Source organism: Apteryx mantelli, chromosome Z, assembly GCF_036417845.1.
Source record: "Apteryx mantelli isolate bAptMan1 chromosome Z, bAptMan1.hap1, whole genome shotgun sequence".
Classification (NCBI taxonomy): domain Eukaryota; kingdom Metazoa; phylum Chordata; class Aves; order Apterygiformes; family Apterygidae; genus Apteryx; species Apteryx mantelli.
The window spans coordinates 1,925,575-1,944,162 of record NC_090020.1 but is presented as its reverse complement, the minus strand read 5'-3'; the positions used below and the strand labels follow the sequence as shown (position 1 = coordinate 1,944,162).

Sequence of the window (18,588 nt, the reverse complement as noted above, 5' to 3'; positions counted from 1 at the left end):
GCAAGAAGGAAGGACCAAGCCCCAGCTCACAGGTTATGGCCCTGCACTTCAGACTGTATCTTCATCTTTATTGCTGTGGAGCAACAATGATGGCAGAGATCCCCGGGCCTTGAGTTTCTGCCCTACAGCCAATTTCAGACCTTTGTCTGACTGTTTCTCCATGCTCTGCTAAGTGCAGACTCATGCATGTGTTTAAATTTCAGGGTATGAATCTAGAACCTGCAGTGACTCTGAAGACTCTTGGGAGCTAGATTCCTCCTCAGAGCATTGCTTGGACACTCCTGCAACATATGGCAGTGCCCATCCTGTGTGTGAGGAGGAGAAGCTGGAAGACCTCCACAGCCTGGATCAGGACAGCATAAAGCCCCAAGCTGGAGGGGGTGAACAATGCAATAAGTCTGACAATGCAACAGACAGCACATCAGAAGCTTCAGATTCAGCTAACACTGAGAGCCGAGGGTTTAAGACAAGTGGCTCAAGTGACTCTATGGATGCACTGGAGGAAGATGAGCTGGAAGCTTGCTCTTCTTCTAGGCCAGAATTCTTCCATTTCTACATGCCAACAGTGCAAGAGATGAACAGCTCAGACAAGAGCTTCTTGCCCATTGGTGCTGAAAGGGGCTCCAGCAGGACAGAAGCCAGAGACTTCTTCTGTTTCTTGCAGGTACCACAAGCAGCAGAACCTGGGTCTGAACACAGTCCCTCTGAGCAGAGAGGTGAGGACATGGGTGTATCTGTGCTGGAGACCAAGCTGTCTGAGAGAAATGCCATGGGCTATTACAGCCTTTGTTACAGCATATCCCCTGCTGGCAGTGTGGAGAGGAACATCAATCACAGCCCTGGAAGAAGTTCTTGGAAAAATGTGTCTGCCCAGGAGGGTGTACCCTGCAGATCAGACCAAATGGCAGAGGTGAGCGATCTCATTCTGGACCCTCCCCCAGGCTTTGGAGACACTAGCTCTGAGGATGAGTTCTACGATGCAGCAGACAGACTCAGCCCCCCGGATGCTCTGGCAGGTAAACCCTCATGGACCCCCTGCAGGTGATCTCCTGTCACCTTCTCTCCACTCATTGTGCTAGGGCTGTGCTTATTTACTATGTCAATGATACAGGAGGGACCATCTCCTCTTTCAAATTTTCATAGATTTTCCCAGAGTTTTGAAGGACCTTTAAACACAGCTTCTCTGCAAGCCAGCCTTCAGCAGGTATACCTTGCAAAGCTGGCAGACGGTGTTCAATAGGGCTCAGAGCTGCAGTTTTGCAGAGACATTTTCCCATAACTTTCAAGCACTGGTCTCAGAAAAAATCAGTTTTCAAATGAGTTTAGCATTCTGGAAAGTCCCCAGGTTTCTGCACGAATTCCAGAATACTGATATATGGGTCCGCCTAGTCTTGAAGCCATTGTGCTACATGAGCAAGTCCTATGCAGCCTCCTATGTACACTGAATCTTTGTTGATGAAAAGGGTGGTGACTCCCAGAAATAGAACATAGGAAAGATCTGTACCCTTACACTGACATGAAGCTTTAAGGAAAATATTTCTGCTTTCAGGCACTACCTTAACTCAAGAGGTGGAAGCTGTTTTACAGCTCAATGCACAACCCAGCTGACACTGAAAATAATTTGGGGATCAGAGCATGTTATGTAGTTGGGTCAAGAAGTCCTGTTGCTGAATGGCTCCCAGATAGTTATTTTTTCTCAGAAATGAGAGGATTCTTGCTTCTGAAATAATCAGCTCTTTCAACTTCAACTGAACTTCTTAAGAATCTATTTCATATACTTAGACAATTTTGGCTTCTGAGTTCACATACAGTAACAATGCAATGTTCAGGCACAATATTGTAATCTCTAGGTATTTTATTGTCTAAATATTCAGGCTAGGAATTTCTGTTAAAGTTTCCATTCAAGGTTAATAAATCTGCAACTTTTGGCCAGTGCTTTCTGTAGCTTGCCACTAATAACACCTTTTTCAGTTTGCAAATGATAGCTGTATCTGCAGTCAGATGAAGTGACCCCAGTATGCTATTCAAGCAAGGAGACTATATTACTTTTTGTAATACTGGACCTCAGTCTTTGTAGTCACATGTCCAGACTCTTCCCTTTTTTTGGTATAGCTGGTTGCAAGTACCTGCATGATCATAACATAAGATACCTTCCCTTAGCACTTCAAGCCAGTCTCTGATACCAAACATGTATGTCTGTAATTGTAAGAATTGTGTTAAGATCTTTTGGCCGCATGCACAGATGCATGTATGTTCTGTTGCTTGGAGCCACTTCCTGACTCACATGTTCTGTCCTTATCAGCAGGCTGTAGCCTCACATCCTGGGACAGTGTAGACAATGCCTCCTGCATCCTAAAGAAGCCAAGGTGTTACAGCTTGGGGGAAAACCTGGTGTCAAGGCAGACAAGGGAGAAACACAGAATGGAGAAGGAGCTGACTTATGCCAAGAGCCTGAGGAAGAGGAGATCTTTCCTGGAAACTGATTACACCTCGCAGGTCACTTTCCCATTGGCTTTACCAGGCTCTCAGCAGAGCTGCTGCAGTTGGTCACTCTACCCATCATTCCTCACTCAGCCTCCAGATTCACCTTCCTCAGAGAACATTAAGATGGACACAGAAGTAGGAGCTCACACTGATACAAAGGCCCAGAGAGACACTCTAAGCAAAAACCCATCGGCTGATTTGATGGAAATGGAGCCTGACACCATGGAAACAAAATCAGTGACTGACTTGTTTTTTTCTTCCATTTCAGCTGTTCGCCTGCAGGGTGACCAGAATGGGGAAGAGAGCTCAGACATTGCTGTATGTGTGGACAATGGCCTCAGCCCTGCAAGTGCTGTACATGCACCCTTCCTGTTGTGGGAGGAAGCTGGGCACCTTCCCAGGGAACAAAGCAGAAGCACCAAAAAAGATCCTAGCATTGAGTTAAAAACTGGGGCGCAAAGCAAGGACAGTTGTGAAACCAATAGGGACCAGCTGGCCCAAGCAGTGCTGAAGGGGGCAGCTGAGATGATGGAAGCCAACTGCGAGGTCAACAATGAAGCCAAATTTCAGAGCCAAGAAATGATCTGCCCTTCTAATGAATGTGCAGTTTCTCCTTTAGCCTGTGGCACCACCATGACCTCTCCCTGTGGTATGACTTTGGAGTTTGATCTGCTCCCCACAGCAGGGAAAGAAGCAGCATGTGGAGAGCTTGTCCTGGCTCCCTGTGAAGAAAGAAAAGGTGATTTTGACAACTGTGCTGAAAACCAGAGTGAAATAGGCTTGTCTCAGGTGAAAACCAGACAGGCAGTAAGTGAAGAATCCTTCTGGAAAATGCACAATAAAAATTGTGTGGGCTTTCCAAATGTAACCCAGCTGTTAACAGATTGCAGTGGCACTTCAGGGGTTATAACTCACCTCTCCTGGCTGTCATTTGGGGTCAGGACAGACCTCACATCATCCAACCCATCTAGGGAGAGGGCGGACAACCCACCGGAGCTTTTGGACTCTCAAGAGACAGCTCACATGACCAGGGAATGCCTCGGGCCTGATGCTGTCAGAAGAGAGACACAAACACCCTCAGCTGTACCAGCCTGTGAAAAAGAGTTGGTGAGCAACCAGGGGCCAGATGAAGGAGAGCCCAGAAAAGATACAGAAAATGTGGATTACAAACAGCCTCAGGTTAGTCAGATTCTTATTCCCAGAGAAGAAGCTACAGTGCTTGAGAAAGACTGTCCCCTAATTCCATCTCTGGGGCTTGCCTTTCCCTCAGGCCCAGTTCCTTTGGCCTCTCTGGGGAAAAGAGCAGGAGACCATAGGACTTCAAATCACTCCTTCCTTTGCTTTAACTACAAGAAGGATGAGCAGACACCTCCCGGCCACATCAAGACCAGATCTCTGGGTCTTTCCCCCATGAAGAACACATTTCCACCACAGCTTGGGATGGACAAGTGCAGCTGTCAGCTGTCCTATGTCAGCTGCTTCCACAGGCCTGAAGAAGAGGGGGAACATGAAAACACTATCCCTATGCACAGCATGTCTTTGGGGCCCCTCACCACCCCGCCATCCACCATCCACAGTCTTCCTGGCACCCCTGTGGACAGTTACCCAGTTGCTACTGCTAGAGACAGGGCATGGCTGGACCCTCACATACAAGCCCTGACCAAGCTGAAGGACCAAGCACAGATGAGCCCTGCAGATCTCTCCCACTTCCTAGCCTGCATTGCAGAGCTTCAGAAGGTTGTGGGAAAGCTCTCTGGCAACCAAACAACCCACCTGCAAGACAGATGTGCAGAGCACAGCTCTGAGAGCAAGGGTGCACTTGGATCAGCCTCCCGGGACCTGCTGGCCAATTGCCAGGAGCTTCTGAAAACAGAGCGACCCCTTAAGGAGCTGCAGGGTGCATTGAGAGTGACGTTTGATGACCTGGTTCAGTTGACAGTGGCCTGCTTCCAGGTGACACACTGCCAGCTGTGCATGCAGAGGCAGAGTGAGCTTGTGGCCATGCTCACAGATGTGGTGGGCACCTACCACCAGTTGGTGCAGGTTGTTCACCAGCTGCTTCACAGGCCGAGCTGCCAGGATGTGGGTGTCAAGCTCCTTGCCCACCAGCACACAGCCCTTACAGCTGCTGTGTTTTGTCTCATGCAGCAGTTCAGGGTACCCTCCTCTTTGTGACAAGGCTTCTTGGTGGCACACAGATGTATTGGTCGGGGAGGAGCTCAGCCATATTTCCTGCTGTCTGTCACCAGGCTCTCCCACACAGGGTGTTTAGTCCCACATCTCAGAGAACGGTCATGGAATGATTTGTCCATGCTCCACTGCTCACCCCCACCAAGAGCAGCCCAGTCCAAGGGTGGTCCTGGGGGCTGCCCCCACTCCAACCTAGCCTTTTTAAATTCTGTAAAGACAATCCCAATCTAATTTGCAAACTCACAGAGTGTTTCAGTGGTTTGGGCTCATGTATCTTGTCTAGGGCTTGTCCTTCACATCCTGAACACCTTGCAGGTAGCTAGTCTCAGGGTGTTGTCTTAGCCTCCTTCTGTCATCTGTGGAGAAAGACAGGAGCCCTTAGCAGCTGGCCTGTCCTTCTCCCTTCTTACTGACTGTCCAGGTACATAGGAGACCAGGAAGACTCTTCATGTGAGTGAGGTCACCCCCTTCACCCTGATCTGACGCAAAAGGACCCAGACTGCTTTATCCACCATCTGTGGTCAAGGAAATACTAGAAATTGTAGCAAAAACTGCACAATTCTGGAAAGAATTTATTCTGTATTTAACTGCTTCTCCTTGCAAGGCAAGAAAAAGAGGGTCATCCCAGGCTATAGGTGCCTTCTGCTGATGCTTAAAAAAGTTCCAAATTAATCCCCCACCCTCTAGCTATCTAAGGATCCCTGTCTTCCAAAAAAGGAAAAAGTGATCCATAACACTGAAGTGCTGCCTTCATAGCTGTTAGAGAACAGATGACTCTTTATGCCTACCACCCTAGGAGAAAGCAAGCCTTTTCCCAACCTTCTTCCTCCCTAACATTTTATATCCCCAGCTAGACGTGAGCTGTTTGCCCTTAAATGTCTTCTGGCTGTGCACCTCTAGTGAATCAGCATGCCTTCCAGTGCTGGGAGGCATTACCTCAGCTTTCTAGCACTAAAGAGGGCAGAGGCAGGTACTTGACTTTTGCTGTTTAACTTGGGGCCTTGTTTGGGAGCTGATGCAGTTCTTTGAAATAGGTAGGCAGCAGACAAGAAGTCTGGCACTGCTCTCTGTCAGTCCATGCAGCTGAAGGTCTGTGTTCAGGATAGAGGAGTCTGCATGAGGCAGCAGAGAGGCAATTGGAGGGCCCCTGGATGAGTCAAGGAGACAGGCCTCTACAAGAGAGGTGGCCAGCTCTGTCAACACACACCACTCCTTCCCAAGCACCAGGACAACACATAGACAGTATGTGCCCGTGGTTCCGTAACATCTGAGAGAGGCCAGCCTCACTTTTGCCTTGTATGCCTGTGGGGAAGAAAGGTTGAGTCCTTTCAACTGAGCCCTAGTACGGACAAGAGAGGCAGCTGGGAGGGAAGGGGCTGGTCTGAAGGAAGGTTGGGGTGCTGTGGCAGCTCTAAAGGACCTACCTAACCTGAAAGAAGCTAACAGCCAGGCAAGCAAATACCCACAGCAATTCAGCAGTCCTTAGCAGCACTACACCAAACCCATGGCATTCACCATTCTCACAGAGTGTGCCCAGCAGGCACCAAGGTAGCTAACTAAAGGCAGTCTGCTAGTTACTGGTTGCATAGGGACAGGTGTCTCCAGCTACTGGGGAGGGTAGCACTCTGCAAATTTCTCATCCCAAGCAGGATTTCAGAGCAGTTCATCACTGCCAGCTGGCTTGGGTAATTGTATGCTGCTGCCTAGCAAACTCAGGGTCTGAATTAGTAACTTAAAGCCTCTTACACTGAAGCCAACTTGCAGACTTTGCTCTGTCAGCAGAACTGCCATGACCCATCTAACTACAAACCAATAGCTGATCAGTCAGGGGCACAGAATAAGGACAAGGAGAGCCTATGTGACCTGGTAAAGCAACAGACATCTGCAACCAATGGGAACATACACAAATTCAGCCTATGTGGGGGAACAACACTCAATATATCCACAAATAGCTGACATTTTGTGTCTCGGTCTCATCAGTATTGAATTCAAGGCATTGTAAAAGGGTTTTAGTGCAAAGAGGAATGAAGACATGTAGGCAAATGAAAGAGGAATTTACCTCAGAAGACCTTCAAGTACTTCCAGTGGTGACTAGACATAGTCACTGACCTTGATTTTTTTTGGCAGCAACGGCTGAGGAAAAATATCTAGTTAGATGCAGAACAAACATCAAAATGCTTCCTGCTTTGGTCCTGAAATATGTCACCGCTCTTCAGGCAGAGCACAGTCAAATCCCATATGTCTCCCCTTCCAGGAGGAACATGAGGGCTAGTGAACTTCTCAAGGCACCATACATTGATAATTAATGGAGTGAAATGAAGTTCTTGAAGAGTAAACATTTTATTGTAGCTTGTAAGCAGAATGCACAAAATTAGCTATGGGATTCAGCAGCTCACAAAGTCTTTAATTCAGCTGGTTTAAGGAAGATAGGACATGGTACTTCTGGAAACTGTTACCTCAATAGTCTGGGAATCACTTCCCATTCTGTGTTCCCCAATCAGAACAGCACTGCTCTTTTTGATGGGAAAGATGATTTTCTTTACCAGTGTGTTCTGTACTCTGTCACTCTTCTAACATCACACTACTTCCTTTTAATCAAGATGAAAGAAATACTTTAAGCTCTTCTCTCTGTCCCAGAACAAGTGTAAATGTAAGAGACACAAATACCCTAACAAAAATCTGCAAGAAAAGCAAAACTGAATTCCCATCAGTTTTTACTTGATTCCAGGGCTCAACTGGCTTTTGTTTTGAGTTTAAGGTAAGAAGTCATTTCCAGGAATACCCTGCTGATGTATAATTTATCACTCTTGACAAGCTCCTTATCCCAGATTTAAGCTGACTTGTGTTTTCTGTATACACATTCATGGTGGTGTCTCTGCTTGAAATTTGGAGTTTGCTTCCCTTGTCTGTCACAGCTCCATAATATCAGAAAATAAAGAGTTTTCTTGTGCTTTGTCATGCATTTTTACTTAATTTACTGCACCTGGGAGCACATAGCCTTTTCCAGAAGAAACTCCAGCTTTCAAGGCTGCTGGCCAATTTTGGGTCTCGTAGTAAGTTGATAAGACATCGAAGACTGTCAATAACAGAGAGATGGACAAGACTGTCATATTGATATCAATGCCAAGCTGTCATATGTACCCCACTGGCTGCAAAACGTCAGGAAAATATAATAACTGATGCCCCAATAGATTAGCATAGGGCTCACATTTTCTTTCATTTAAAATCTGATGAGGAAATGATTGAGGCAGCTCATCTGAGAGCAGATGATATACATACTTTGAAGGATTACTTTGGGAAGTTCTGACCAGGAAAAGCAAGAGCTGTGTCAACCAAGGCAAAATTCCTATTCCAAATTATCCCCAGTCACCTTTTCAACTATCCTGTATCTCCCAAGTTGTGTTTGTGCTGCAGATGACAGTGTCCCTCCCCATAGTGTGTTTTCATGTCATTTATCTACAGTGATTCCACCAGGGCTTCTCAGCTGCTGTACCTCAACATCAGGGCTCCCTCTGAATGCACTCTGCTGTCTAGGAGCTAGGCTTGGTGCTCTGCAGAGCCCTCAGCCATCCCATCAGCCCTGTGGTGAAGGAGATAGTAACAAACTTCTCCAGCCAGAAGTCAGAATTCACTAGAGCTGTCCCAGGACCTCAGCTTCTCACCAGCTCCTGGCAGACAGGGGTTCATGATGCAAAGCCACAAACTGCCAGCAGAGGTGGAAAGCAAGTGCTCATCCATTAATGTGACCAGCCTGCACATGGTCACGATGCACAGCCAATAAGAGAGCTTATGTTTGCATCACAGCTGTACAGCACAAAGCAGTCCCATCCTTTTGCTGTAAGCCTTTCCTTGATTCAACTTGACACAGGCCTGACAACTTCTTTCCATCTCCATTGTCTAGGACCTTGAGGGGATTCTAGCAACAGCATCATTCCCACATCTCCCGACACTAACTGTTCACTGCTTTGTGCAAAATAAGAATAATGTGAGCTCTGCTCCCCTGAAAATGGGCTGCTGCAGTAAAGCACATGAGACCATTAAAATGGGGGCAGCAAGGACAAGGCCTAGCAGGAGAAACCTCTGCACAACACCTACCCCCACCATTCAGCACCGCACCTCCATTTTGGAAACAGCACTGCTTCAGGGCTTAGTAGGGCTTCCTTCCCCCCAATGCAGGTGCTTGATAGCTGCCCACACACACAAAACCCACACAAGTGACAGGACAAGGCACAGCCTCTCACCTTGATTGATTGCAAGCGTCTCTGAGTGGTAGTTCTTGGTGTTGATGGTTTTCACCATGTACTCACGAATTGGGAGGCGGGCTGTTTGCAGGGACTGATCTCGAGCCCTCTGCAAGGTCAGCTTCTACAAGGGAAACAAGAACACAGCACCTAGTGTGCACAGACATGGACGTATATAGCATGTACACTGTTTTGCATACAAGCAGCTGCAAAGCTGGGATCCTGGGGTTCATCTCATCCAGATTGCTCTTTCACCCTGGTGCTGAATCCAGGCAGGACCTTGGGGTTCTGTGGGAAGAATGGCTGATGGCACAGTAGAGACTTATCAAATCAAGGCAGCAAAAGCATTGGATACTACCAAAGGGATGTCTGATCTCTCAAGTAGAGAATAGGACAGACAGCACCTTCAGGCTGTGAGAAGCTATTACCCACCTTATGAATACTTTCATCCACCAGCCCTCCAAGGATGTACACTTTTTTTGGATCAATGTCTTCAAGGACTAGAAAGGAAATAAGCACATGCTCATCACCATGCAACTGTAAAATCTCACTTTGCACCATTCTCCAGGCAAGGCCACGTTTATACTAGAAAGTGGTGGCCACCCCCTGCTCTGGAGCTTCAGAACATGCAGCAGACCTTTAAGACAGAGCTGTCTGCCTGAACCTGCAGGCAGCCTGAAAGGGGGAGATCAGATGTAGGCTGAAAGTGCAGAGTGCTGGAGATGCAGTTCTATGAGCAACATGTTGTTCATTTTTCCACTGTTTTCTGTTCTGACATGTGGATGATCTGGTTAGTCCAATCCCAATCAGCTCTGCAGATGCCTCCCCACTAGTCACCCCAATGTCACCCACCAAAACCTTCCCCTGCCCATATCGGCTTCCTTAGCAGAGCTAGACTTTTCCCATAAAATGAGAAATGGATCTATGTCTGCAGAAACATGTGGCCAGTTAGAAATGGAGGAAGAAGAGAAAATGAACACAACAATAGATTAAGCAATAAAGGGGATGTTAAGCTACTGCATTTTTTCAAAGAAAAATACCATTTAAATTTCAACCAAAACTGTCACAGCATCTCCACTTTGCTAGCCAGGAGTATTACAAACTGCAGGGGTCTACAAATAGGTTTCAAATTAAGTTTGCTGCAGATCACACAGATCCTTGATTCAAAATCTCATTCCCTGCCAAGGCTGTTTAAGATCAGAGTAGAATGACCATCAGATCTAAGGACAGAGTATATCTCAAGCAATTGAGACACTGAATGCTTGGAAATGAATCACCGGAAGTACGATATAGACTTAAGAATAATTTCTAAAAGGTTAAAAATCAGTCTTTTACCCTAGTGCCCCTGTGACTCAAGCAAAATATTTACCATTCTCGGAGTCAGGAGTGAGATAAACAATTGTATCTAAAGGAAACAGGTCAAGGTAACTTTCTTGAGTTGTATCCATCTGAAAAATGCAAGACAGAGAGGAAAGAAACCCATTAGCCCAAAGTCCACTGCCTGAGCAGATTCTACTCTTAGACGCAGAAGTGTAATGGAACTGATACCACTGCCTTTGGTGTTTACACAGCTGCAGATAGGATTATTTTTTAAAACTGAAAAATGTTGTATATGTGCACTGAAAAAAAAAAAAAATTTCTCAAGATCCATTATATCCTCTCCTGATCAAAATCTCTAGACATGTCTTAAGGAAGACAGATTGGCAATAATTAACTAATTCTAAATGAAATTCCAATTTTTGAGAGATTCAGGAATCTCCATTCCATGTGGTTGTCTTCCCTCACTGTTTCCACTTGCAGTCTTGTGTGTGCTGTAGAACACATGGCTTAACGTCACTGACACTGTCACTGACATAACCTGTATGTACAGGTTACATATTGGAGCCCCGCTAAGCTCAGTATAAAATTCCCCAACAGGAATCCATGACCTGCCCAAAAACTGTACAGCCTGGTGTGTCTGCCTATACCAGGTCCACATATCTCTTTATGGAAGAAGCATCTGGGAGGAATTCTCCTCCTGCAGGCAGGAGGGACCACGAGCTCTAAGCCTGAAGGTTTGGTACATTTATGACCAGTTTTCTCAGTCAGTTCTCATCTCCTGCCAAAGGGCAAGAAGATCTGACCTTAAGCACTGCCAGCAAACTGTACCCCTACACCATTCACAGCTCTCACACTCATGGCTGAACTTGCTGCTAGGACTAGCACCTGCTATTTGCCCTAAGCCAAGAAGGAATCCAAGACAAGATCAACAGAGCTTTTCCCTCCTCACCATGTTGTTCTTGCAGCTGGCTGGCTAGGCATGATCACACTTCAGCCTGTCCTGGATCAGCACTGAGGGCCAGCACTGTGGGTGGAGGTTGCTACATGGCACCGACATGAGCCACTGGAAGGGGGCAGCCATTCCTCCTACGCCTCGGCAACACTGTGGTCAGAGACCCTTACCAAATAATTGGAGAAGCCATCGTTCATGCGGAAGCACTCCTCATAGATCGAAGAGCCCATCACAAACTCTGTCAGACAGAGCCAGAATGGCTTCTTGGCCCTCCTGTTGGCCCCATAGAGTCTCCTGATCTGAGCAGCAAGGCGGCTCGTTTCCTTCCAAGAAAGAACAAGCATAGTCACACAGCATGTCCAGGGCTAAGGAGCACCAAGACCCCATTCCAGGGCCTGCAGACATCCATTGCTTTTGTCACACAGTCTGGCTAGTGAGGTTCTGGAGAGGCTGTTTCTAGGGAGCACAGCAACCCAAAGAGAGAAATTCAAAGAGCTGAGTCCACACCAAGCCAGTGCACTGAAGACCTGAGAGCAGCAAGCAGGCCTGGGGGCCAAGGGACAGGCAAACACTGGAGGGGTCCAGTGTCTCCCAAGAACCTGAGCTCAGGAAAGCTCTTTGTGTTTCTGTGGCAGCATACACCCTCATGTATCCCAACTCTACCGTAGATGGTAGGTTTCTTAAGCTTCATTAGCATAGTTAAAACAAACCAGTGACCTGCTCCAGCCTACAAACCTTTGTCAGGCCCCAAAGCTATGATGGGGCTACCCCCCCCAGCTACCAGGGTCCCTGTGAGTCTCATGGTCCCAGAGCAGGACTGTATTCACAGGTTGCAGCTATGGACGAGGGGGCGGTAAGTAGACCCCTTGTACCTTCTTTGTCATGTGGTCAGCCATGCTGAGGTCCACGCACAGCCGAGGCCCAGACTCCTTGGCCTCCAGAAGGCGTTCTTTCATGATGGCTTTCAGAACTCTTTTGCTGTGCTGTTCTGCAGTGCCTGCAATGCAGAGCAGAAAGAGAGCAGCCTGCACTTTGGCTGGAGGCCTTGAGGGACCTACACCACTCACACTAGGGCCCCACCAGTTTGCATAAGAAAGCATGCTTCTATTCCCATGCAGGTGCTTCCTGCTCCTTCCTGCATTTCTTTGCAGGGTCTTTCCTCATTGAATCCTGTGATACTCTTGCACGATGGCTCCCTCTTACCTTTGCCTTCAGCCTGCCGTGCTTTTCTTCTCTCTCTTTCCTGCGTCCTCTTCCTCTTCTTTGCCATGATGACTTTCTCCCAGTGTTTCTGTTTCCGCAGGACATTCCTCTGTTGGCACAGGAGAGAGCAGAGAGACATGCATAGCTCCAGGGACCTCCAGCCATTCTCCTGCAGAGATCGGAGAACCTGGGTGCTGCAGGGGCTGCTGCGCAGCCGGGATGCTTGCCAGAGAAGGGGAGTCTCCTGGCTACTGTCTGCATGGTTCTGGCATATGCCGAGTGCTCATGAGGAGCTAAAGGGTTCAAAGCGGTCTGAATGCAAAGCTAAAGCAATGCTAAAAAGCCCTGAGAAATCAGCGAGCACCGGGGGCAGCCGGTGCGGCCCTACCGCGGATGCAGCCCCGCCTCCCACAGGCCCAGACCGATGCTCGCCCGGGCGGCTCCGCCTGCCCCTCGTCCCTCCTCCGCGCCCGCGCACGGCCCCGGCCCCGGCCCCCACCGAACAGGGCACCGCGCCGCCCGCCCGCCACTCTGCGGGGTCGCCGGGGTCGATCTGCAGGAGGCGGAGGGCCTCGCAGGCGCTGTCCGCCTCCCCGCACCGCCCCGCCGCCTCGCCACCGCCCTCCATCGCCGCGGCGGGGCCGCGCCGCCGCTTCCCGCTCCGGGTCGGCTCTCCCCGCCCCGCGGGGCGGTGCGGCGGGCGGGGCTGCCGCCGAAGCCAGCGCAGAGCATGCACGGAGGAGCCTAGCTTCCCGCGGTCGAAGCTGTGACTGTGTACTCCCGCCTTGGTATGCATAGAAAGAGTCGGCGAGAGTTATTTGTTTATGTTCAGTCCATGTCTTTGGACTTGCTCCTGGCTAAAGGGAGCACCGCAGGTGAGCCAGGAAATGGGGCATGGGAAGACAGGAAGAGAAACCCCTGCTTTTTCTCACGTTCTTTTACATCAGTGTAAACCACTGAAAACAGCAAGCGCTGTATTTTGAACTCCCTGATGTCCTCCCTCTGCACATCAGACAGAGCAGCCCTAAGGGTTAAAATGGAGTGAGAGCAGGTCCTCTATCACACTGCGCACCAGTGAGTGAGGGCTGCAGGGCCCTCATCTGCATGTCTGCAACAAGATGGAGGAATCCAAAATACAGTTCATTTTTGAGTGAGATAAAATAAATTTACCTTCAGCTTCCCAGCCCCTCTCTTTATGTAATGAATAAACACGAGAGCTGTTGTGGAAAGCATCTGCATCTTCTGCACTGTAGGAGAGCAGGTTTTAACATGATATTTGCGTTGAGGACCCTGGGGGAAGTTAGGACAGGGGAACCCCCCCAAATATGCTCTTCTGTATTACACAGAAGATGCTCTTCAGGCTGAGCTTCCTATGGCAGTGTGCCCACAAGAATCCTCCGAAATACTTGCCAGCTCTGAGGAAAGGCTGATGGAAAACTTTGTACTTGGAAAACTGAGGGCAAAACTATGTCGTCTGTTACTTTCAGTGAAAAGTGCTGTATTACAACCTGAAAAATCAGCCTGGAATGACATGGCTGAAAGAATTGAACTGTCCAACTGTGCCTCACTATAGAAGCAATGCAGACAATTGGAGAACTTCGTCTATCTTTAGGGGAAGCATAGAAACCTGTCATGGTTGACAGTCATCCCATGCTACCACATGCCAATGTACCTGCAGAACTTCCCTGTGCATGGATGTTTTCCACTCTAAACTTCAAAAGCTATCTCTCTGTGTCAGGACAGTGGAGGTCTCCCAACATTTAATGTGCTACCTCAGGGCTCTGAATACATCTCCCTGTATTGCCTCAGCAAGGGCCTACCCCTTCCATGATCTCATTGCCATTACAGAGACATGGTGGGATAGCTCGCATGACTGGAGTGCTGTCATGGATGGCTACGTGCTTTTTAGGAAGGACAGGCCAGGAAAGCGAGGTGGTGGAGTTGCTCTTTATGTGAGAGAGCAACTGGAATGTATTGAGCTGTGCCTAGGGGTGGATGAAAAGCGAGTCGAAAGCTTATGGGTAAGGATTAAAGGGCAGGCTAGCATGGGTGACACTGTTGTGGGTGCTTCCTACAGGCCACCTGATTAGGAAGAGGTAGTCGATGAGGCCTTCTACAGACAGCTGGAAGTAGCCTCATGATCACAGGCCCTGGTTCTCATGGGGGACTTCAGCCACCCCGATATCTGCTGGAAACACAACACAGCTAGGCACAAACAGTCCTGGAGGTTCCTGCAGAGCATTGGTGACAACTTCTTGACACAGGTGGTGGAGGAACCAGCAAGGAGAGGTGTGCTGCTGGACCTCGTACTAACAAACAAAGAAGGACTGGTGGAAGATGTGAAGGTCGGGGGCAGCCTTGGCTGCAGTGACCATGAGATGGTGGAGTTCAGGATCCTGCGAGGAGGCAGCAGGGCACCAAGTAGGATCGCAACCGTTGACTTCAGGAGAGCAAACTTTGGCCTCTTCAGGGAGCTACTTGGAGGAATCCCATGGGTTACAGCCCTAGAAGGAAGGGGGGTCCAAGAGAGCTGGTTAATATTCAAGCATCACTTCCTCCAAGCTCAAGAGTGGAGCATCCTTATGAGTAGGAAGTCAAGCAAAGGAGGTAGGAGACCTGCATGGATGAGCAAGGAGCTCCCGGCAAAACTCAAACAGAAGGAGGAAGTATACAGAAAGTGGAAAGGGGGACAGGCCACTTGGGATGAATATAGGAACGTTGTCAGAGTATGCAGGGATGCGACGAGGAAGGCTAAGGCCCGTTTGGAATTAAATCTGGCGAGAGGTGTCAAGGACAACAAGAAGGGCTTCTTCAAACACATCAGTAGCAAGAGGAAGACTAGGGAAAATGTGGGCCCGCTGCTGAATGGGGTGGGTGCCCTGGTGACGAAGGATGCAGAGAAGGCCGAGATACTGAATGCCTTCTTTGCTTCAGTCTTTACTGCTCAGGCCAGTCCTCAGGAATCCCAGACCCTGGAGGCAAGAGTGAAAGTCTGGAGGAAGGAAGACTTTCCCTTGGTGGAGGAGGATTGGGTTAGAGATCATTTAGGCAAACTTGACACCCACAAATCCATAGGACCTGATGGGATGCACCCATGAGTGCTGAGGGAGCTGGCGGATGTTATTGCTAAGCCACTCTCCATCATCTTGGAAAGGTCATGGAGGACAGGAGAGGTGCCTGAGGACTGGAAGAAAGCCAGTGTCACCCCAATCTTCAAAAAGGGCAAGAAGGAGGACCCAGGGAACTACAGGCCACTCAGCCTCACCACCATCCCAGGAAAGGTGATGGAGCAGCTCATCCTGGAGGCCATCTCCAAGCATGTGGAGGAAAAGAAGGTGATCAGGAGTAGTCAGCATGGCTTCCCCAAGGGGAAATCATGCCTAACCAATCTGATAGCCTTCTATGAGGGAATGACTGGCTGGGTAGATGAGGGGAGAACAGTGGATGTTGTCTACCTTGCCTTCAGCAAGGCTTTTGACACTGTCTCCTGTAACATCCTCATAGACAAGCTCAGGAAGTGTGGGCTGGATGAGTGGACAGTGAGGTGGATTGAGAACTGGCTGAATGGCAGAGCTCAGAGGGTTGTGATCAGCTGCTCAGAGTCTAATTGGAGGCCTGTAGCTAGCGGTGTCCCCCAGGGGTCAGTCCTGGGTCCAGTCTTGTTCAACTTCTTCATCAATGACCTGGATGAAGGAACAGAGTGCACCCTCAGCAAGTTTGCTGATGATACAAAACTGGGAGGAGTGGCCAATACCCCAGAGGGCTGTTCTGCCATTCAGAGAGACCTGGACAGGCTGGAGAGCTGGGCGGAGTGGAACCTCATGAAGTTCAACAAAGGCAAGTGCAGGGTCCTGCACCCAGGGAGGAATAACCCCATGCACCAGGACAGGTTGGGGGTTGACCTGCTGGAAAGCAGCTCTGCCAAGAAGGACCTGGGAGTGCTGGTGGACACCAAGTTAAGCATGAGGCAGCAATGTGCCCTTGTGGCCAAGAAGGCCAATGGTATCCTGGGGTGCATCAGGAAGAGTGTTGCCAGCAGGTCGAGGGAGGTGATTCTCCCCCTCTACTCAGCCCTGGTGAGGCCACATCTGGAGTACTGTGTCCAGTTCTGGGCTCCCCAGTACAAGAGGGATGTGGCACTACTGGAGCAAGTCCAGCGGAGGGGTACAAAGATGATTAGGGGACTGGAGCATCTCTCTTATGAGGAAAGGCTGAGAGAGCTGGGCCTGTTTAGCTTGGAGAAGAGAAGGCTGAGAGGAGATCTTATCAATGTGTACAAGTATCTGAAGGGAGGGTGTCAAGAGGATGGGGCTAGACTCTTTTCAGTGGTGCCGAGTGACAGGACGCGAGGCAATGGGCACAAACTGAAACACAGACACTTCCATCTTAACATGAGGAAAAACTTTTTCACTGTGAGGGTGACAGAGCACTGGACCAGGTTGCCCAGAGAGGTTGTGGAGTCTCCTTCTCTGGAGATATTCAAAACACGCCTGGATGCAATCCTGTGCAATGTGCTCTAGGTGACCCTGCTTGAGCAGGGGGGTTGGACTAGATGATCTCCAGAGGTCCCTTCCAACCTCAGCCATTCTGTGATTCTGTGATTCCCTTGGGAGCCACTTTTACACTGTGGTTCTCAGCTTTGGCCTCCGCCTGAGCTACATTGCAGCTGTCTTGCAGCCATGGCTGTGCCTGGCCATGTACCCAACCCTCTGACTTACTGGCTTGCTCTTGGACCTGCCACGTCACTGTGAATATGTGTGGCAATCTGGTCTCTTGGCCGACCCTGGCCACCCTCACTGGGCCTGCTGTGTTAACCTGACTCAGGTAATATGGAATTGCACCCTTGTACAAGAGGCTTCTGCCTTTGCCTGCCTTTTTATCAGTGCTCGGCTCACTTTCCCTGAGACACTACTTCAAAGGTATGCCATCCAGATACACAGGTATCTGATGCTTTTCAAAGACCACTGTCAGAGCCAGTCAGGACTCTGGTTTCCCATATAATGTTACTGAATTTGAAGAGGTTTCTGGAGCACTTGAAAAGCACTGCTTGGGCTGGTTGTTCCTTTGATTGGAATAGATGGGATTGTGCTGAGAATGGTGCTGCATTTAGGGAATGTTAGGAAAATGTTTCCCATTGTTGCAGAGGAATACCCGTCTATATATGGACACAAGGTACCTGTTTTTCAGACAGTGGATTCAATTCATGTAGAAGTTGCAGCCTCAGCACTGTAAACAGCACCAGGTGGGTGGGACATGACAAGTGCAATGGACAGTTATTCTCCTTTACAAGCAGCACAAGGCAGAATTGCAGCTACTTACTCACAGCGGTGTCTCATTGCACTGGTTACTGCAGAAACCTGCCTTGCCTTTTTCTAGCAGATCTTCTGTCCCTTTGAGGTGACAAGCACTTTTTGTGTCTTGCCCCCGGCTGCAGCTATGGGAGAGGGCCTGCTTGCTTCACTGAGCTCTCCCATGGTGGAACATGTTAGGTCATAATCCGCTTTTCTCTGCAGTGTATTTTTATCTGTAGGCCCTGTAGCGCTACAGGAGCAACTAAAGCTGCTTGCCTAGTGCATCAAGAGAGCTCTAGTATTGCTGCATACAGAGGCCCTGAGCTGGCTCCCCTCATGTTTACCTACTCCCTAGTGGATTGGGGTTGATGGACAGAGAGGCTTTCAGAAGCCCTTGCAACCTTCTCTATCACACAGCAAGGCTGTGGAGGGAGTGGGACATGCACCCAGAATATTCCCTTACTCCCCATCTCAATAGGGTCTGTAACTAGTGCAGCATACCCACTTAGTTACAGGGTTAATTAGGGTACAGGGGAGATATATGGATTTGCGTGCTTCCCAAAGGGATGTGTGATTGGGCATCCTGTCCCCAGTTCATCCTTCAGGGGACATGAAGATGGAATACTGAGGAGCCTGGCCTCCCTGGTGGACTCTTTTGGAATAGAGGGCAGAGCCTTTCACCCTGTCCACAAACGGCCTTTGCTCCATGCAGTCCTGAGCACAAGCCAGTACCCTTCAGCTTGACAATACCCATATAAACTTGAAACATTCATTCACTTTCCTATTCTGGGGCCTGGGCATCTTCTGCCTCAGATGACACTGCCAGCAGTCCTCACCGCACTTTGCAACAGCACTGGCTGCAGGCAGAAAGCGGAGTTTATAGATCCAAAAAAATGCAGACCACAGG

General features: G+C 49.1%; 2 protein-coding genes across 13 annotated transcripts in view; one reads left to right on the top strand and one right to left on the bottom strand.

Annotated features, from left to right (window-relative positions):
- FRMPD1 (FERM and PDZ domain containing 1) overlaps positions 1-4,723 on the top strand; it is a 28,101-nt gene extending 23,378 nt beyond the window's left edge. Inside the window, exons 15-16 of the mRNA XM_013946229.2 lie at positions 204-1,016; positions 2,303-4,723. Of these exons, the coding sequence (XP_013801683.1) occupies positions 204-1,016; positions 2,303-4,659 (3,170 nt within the window). The 3' untranslated portion in view covers positions 4,660-4,723. The remainder of the gene's footprint in view (positions 1-203; positions 1,017-2,302) is intronic.
- TRMT10B (tRNA methyltransferase 10B) overlaps positions 1-13,030 on the bottom strand; it is a 38,931-nt gene extending 25,901 nt beyond the window's left edge. For 2 of the 12 annotated variants that reach the window (XM_067315766.1, XM_067315767.1), the window contains exons 1-8: positions 12,890-13,030; positions 12,391-12,499; positions 12,060-12,184; positions 11,358-11,510; positions 10,285-10,363; positions 9,348-9,415; positions 8,916-9,039; positions 6,734-6,807 (exon numbers count right to left, since the gene is read on the bottom strand). In XM_067315766.1, coding sequence (XP_067171867.1) covers positions 6,776-6,807; positions 8,916-9,039; positions 9,348-9,415; positions 10,285-10,363; positions 11,358-11,510; positions 12,060-12,184; positions 12,391-12,499; positions 12,890-13,018 — 819 coding nt within the window. In that variant the 5' untranslated portion in view covers positions 13,019-13,030 and the 3' untranslated portion in view covers positions 6,734-6,775. Of the gene's footprint in view, positions 1-3,124; positions 3,207-3,518; positions 3,536-4,322; positions 4,348-4,918; positions 5,031-5,267; positions 5,977-6,733; positions 6,808-6,900; positions 7,303-7,657; positions 7,751-8,915; positions 9,040-9,347; positions 9,416-10,284; positions 10,364-11,357; positions 11,511-12,059; positions 12,185-12,390; positions 12,500-12,889 lie in introns of those variants that run through there. The other 10 variants (XM_067315758.1, XM_067315757.1, XM_067315763.1 and 7 more) reach the window with 10 other exon arrangements.
- Positions 13,031-18,588: the final 5,558 nt, after the last annotated feature.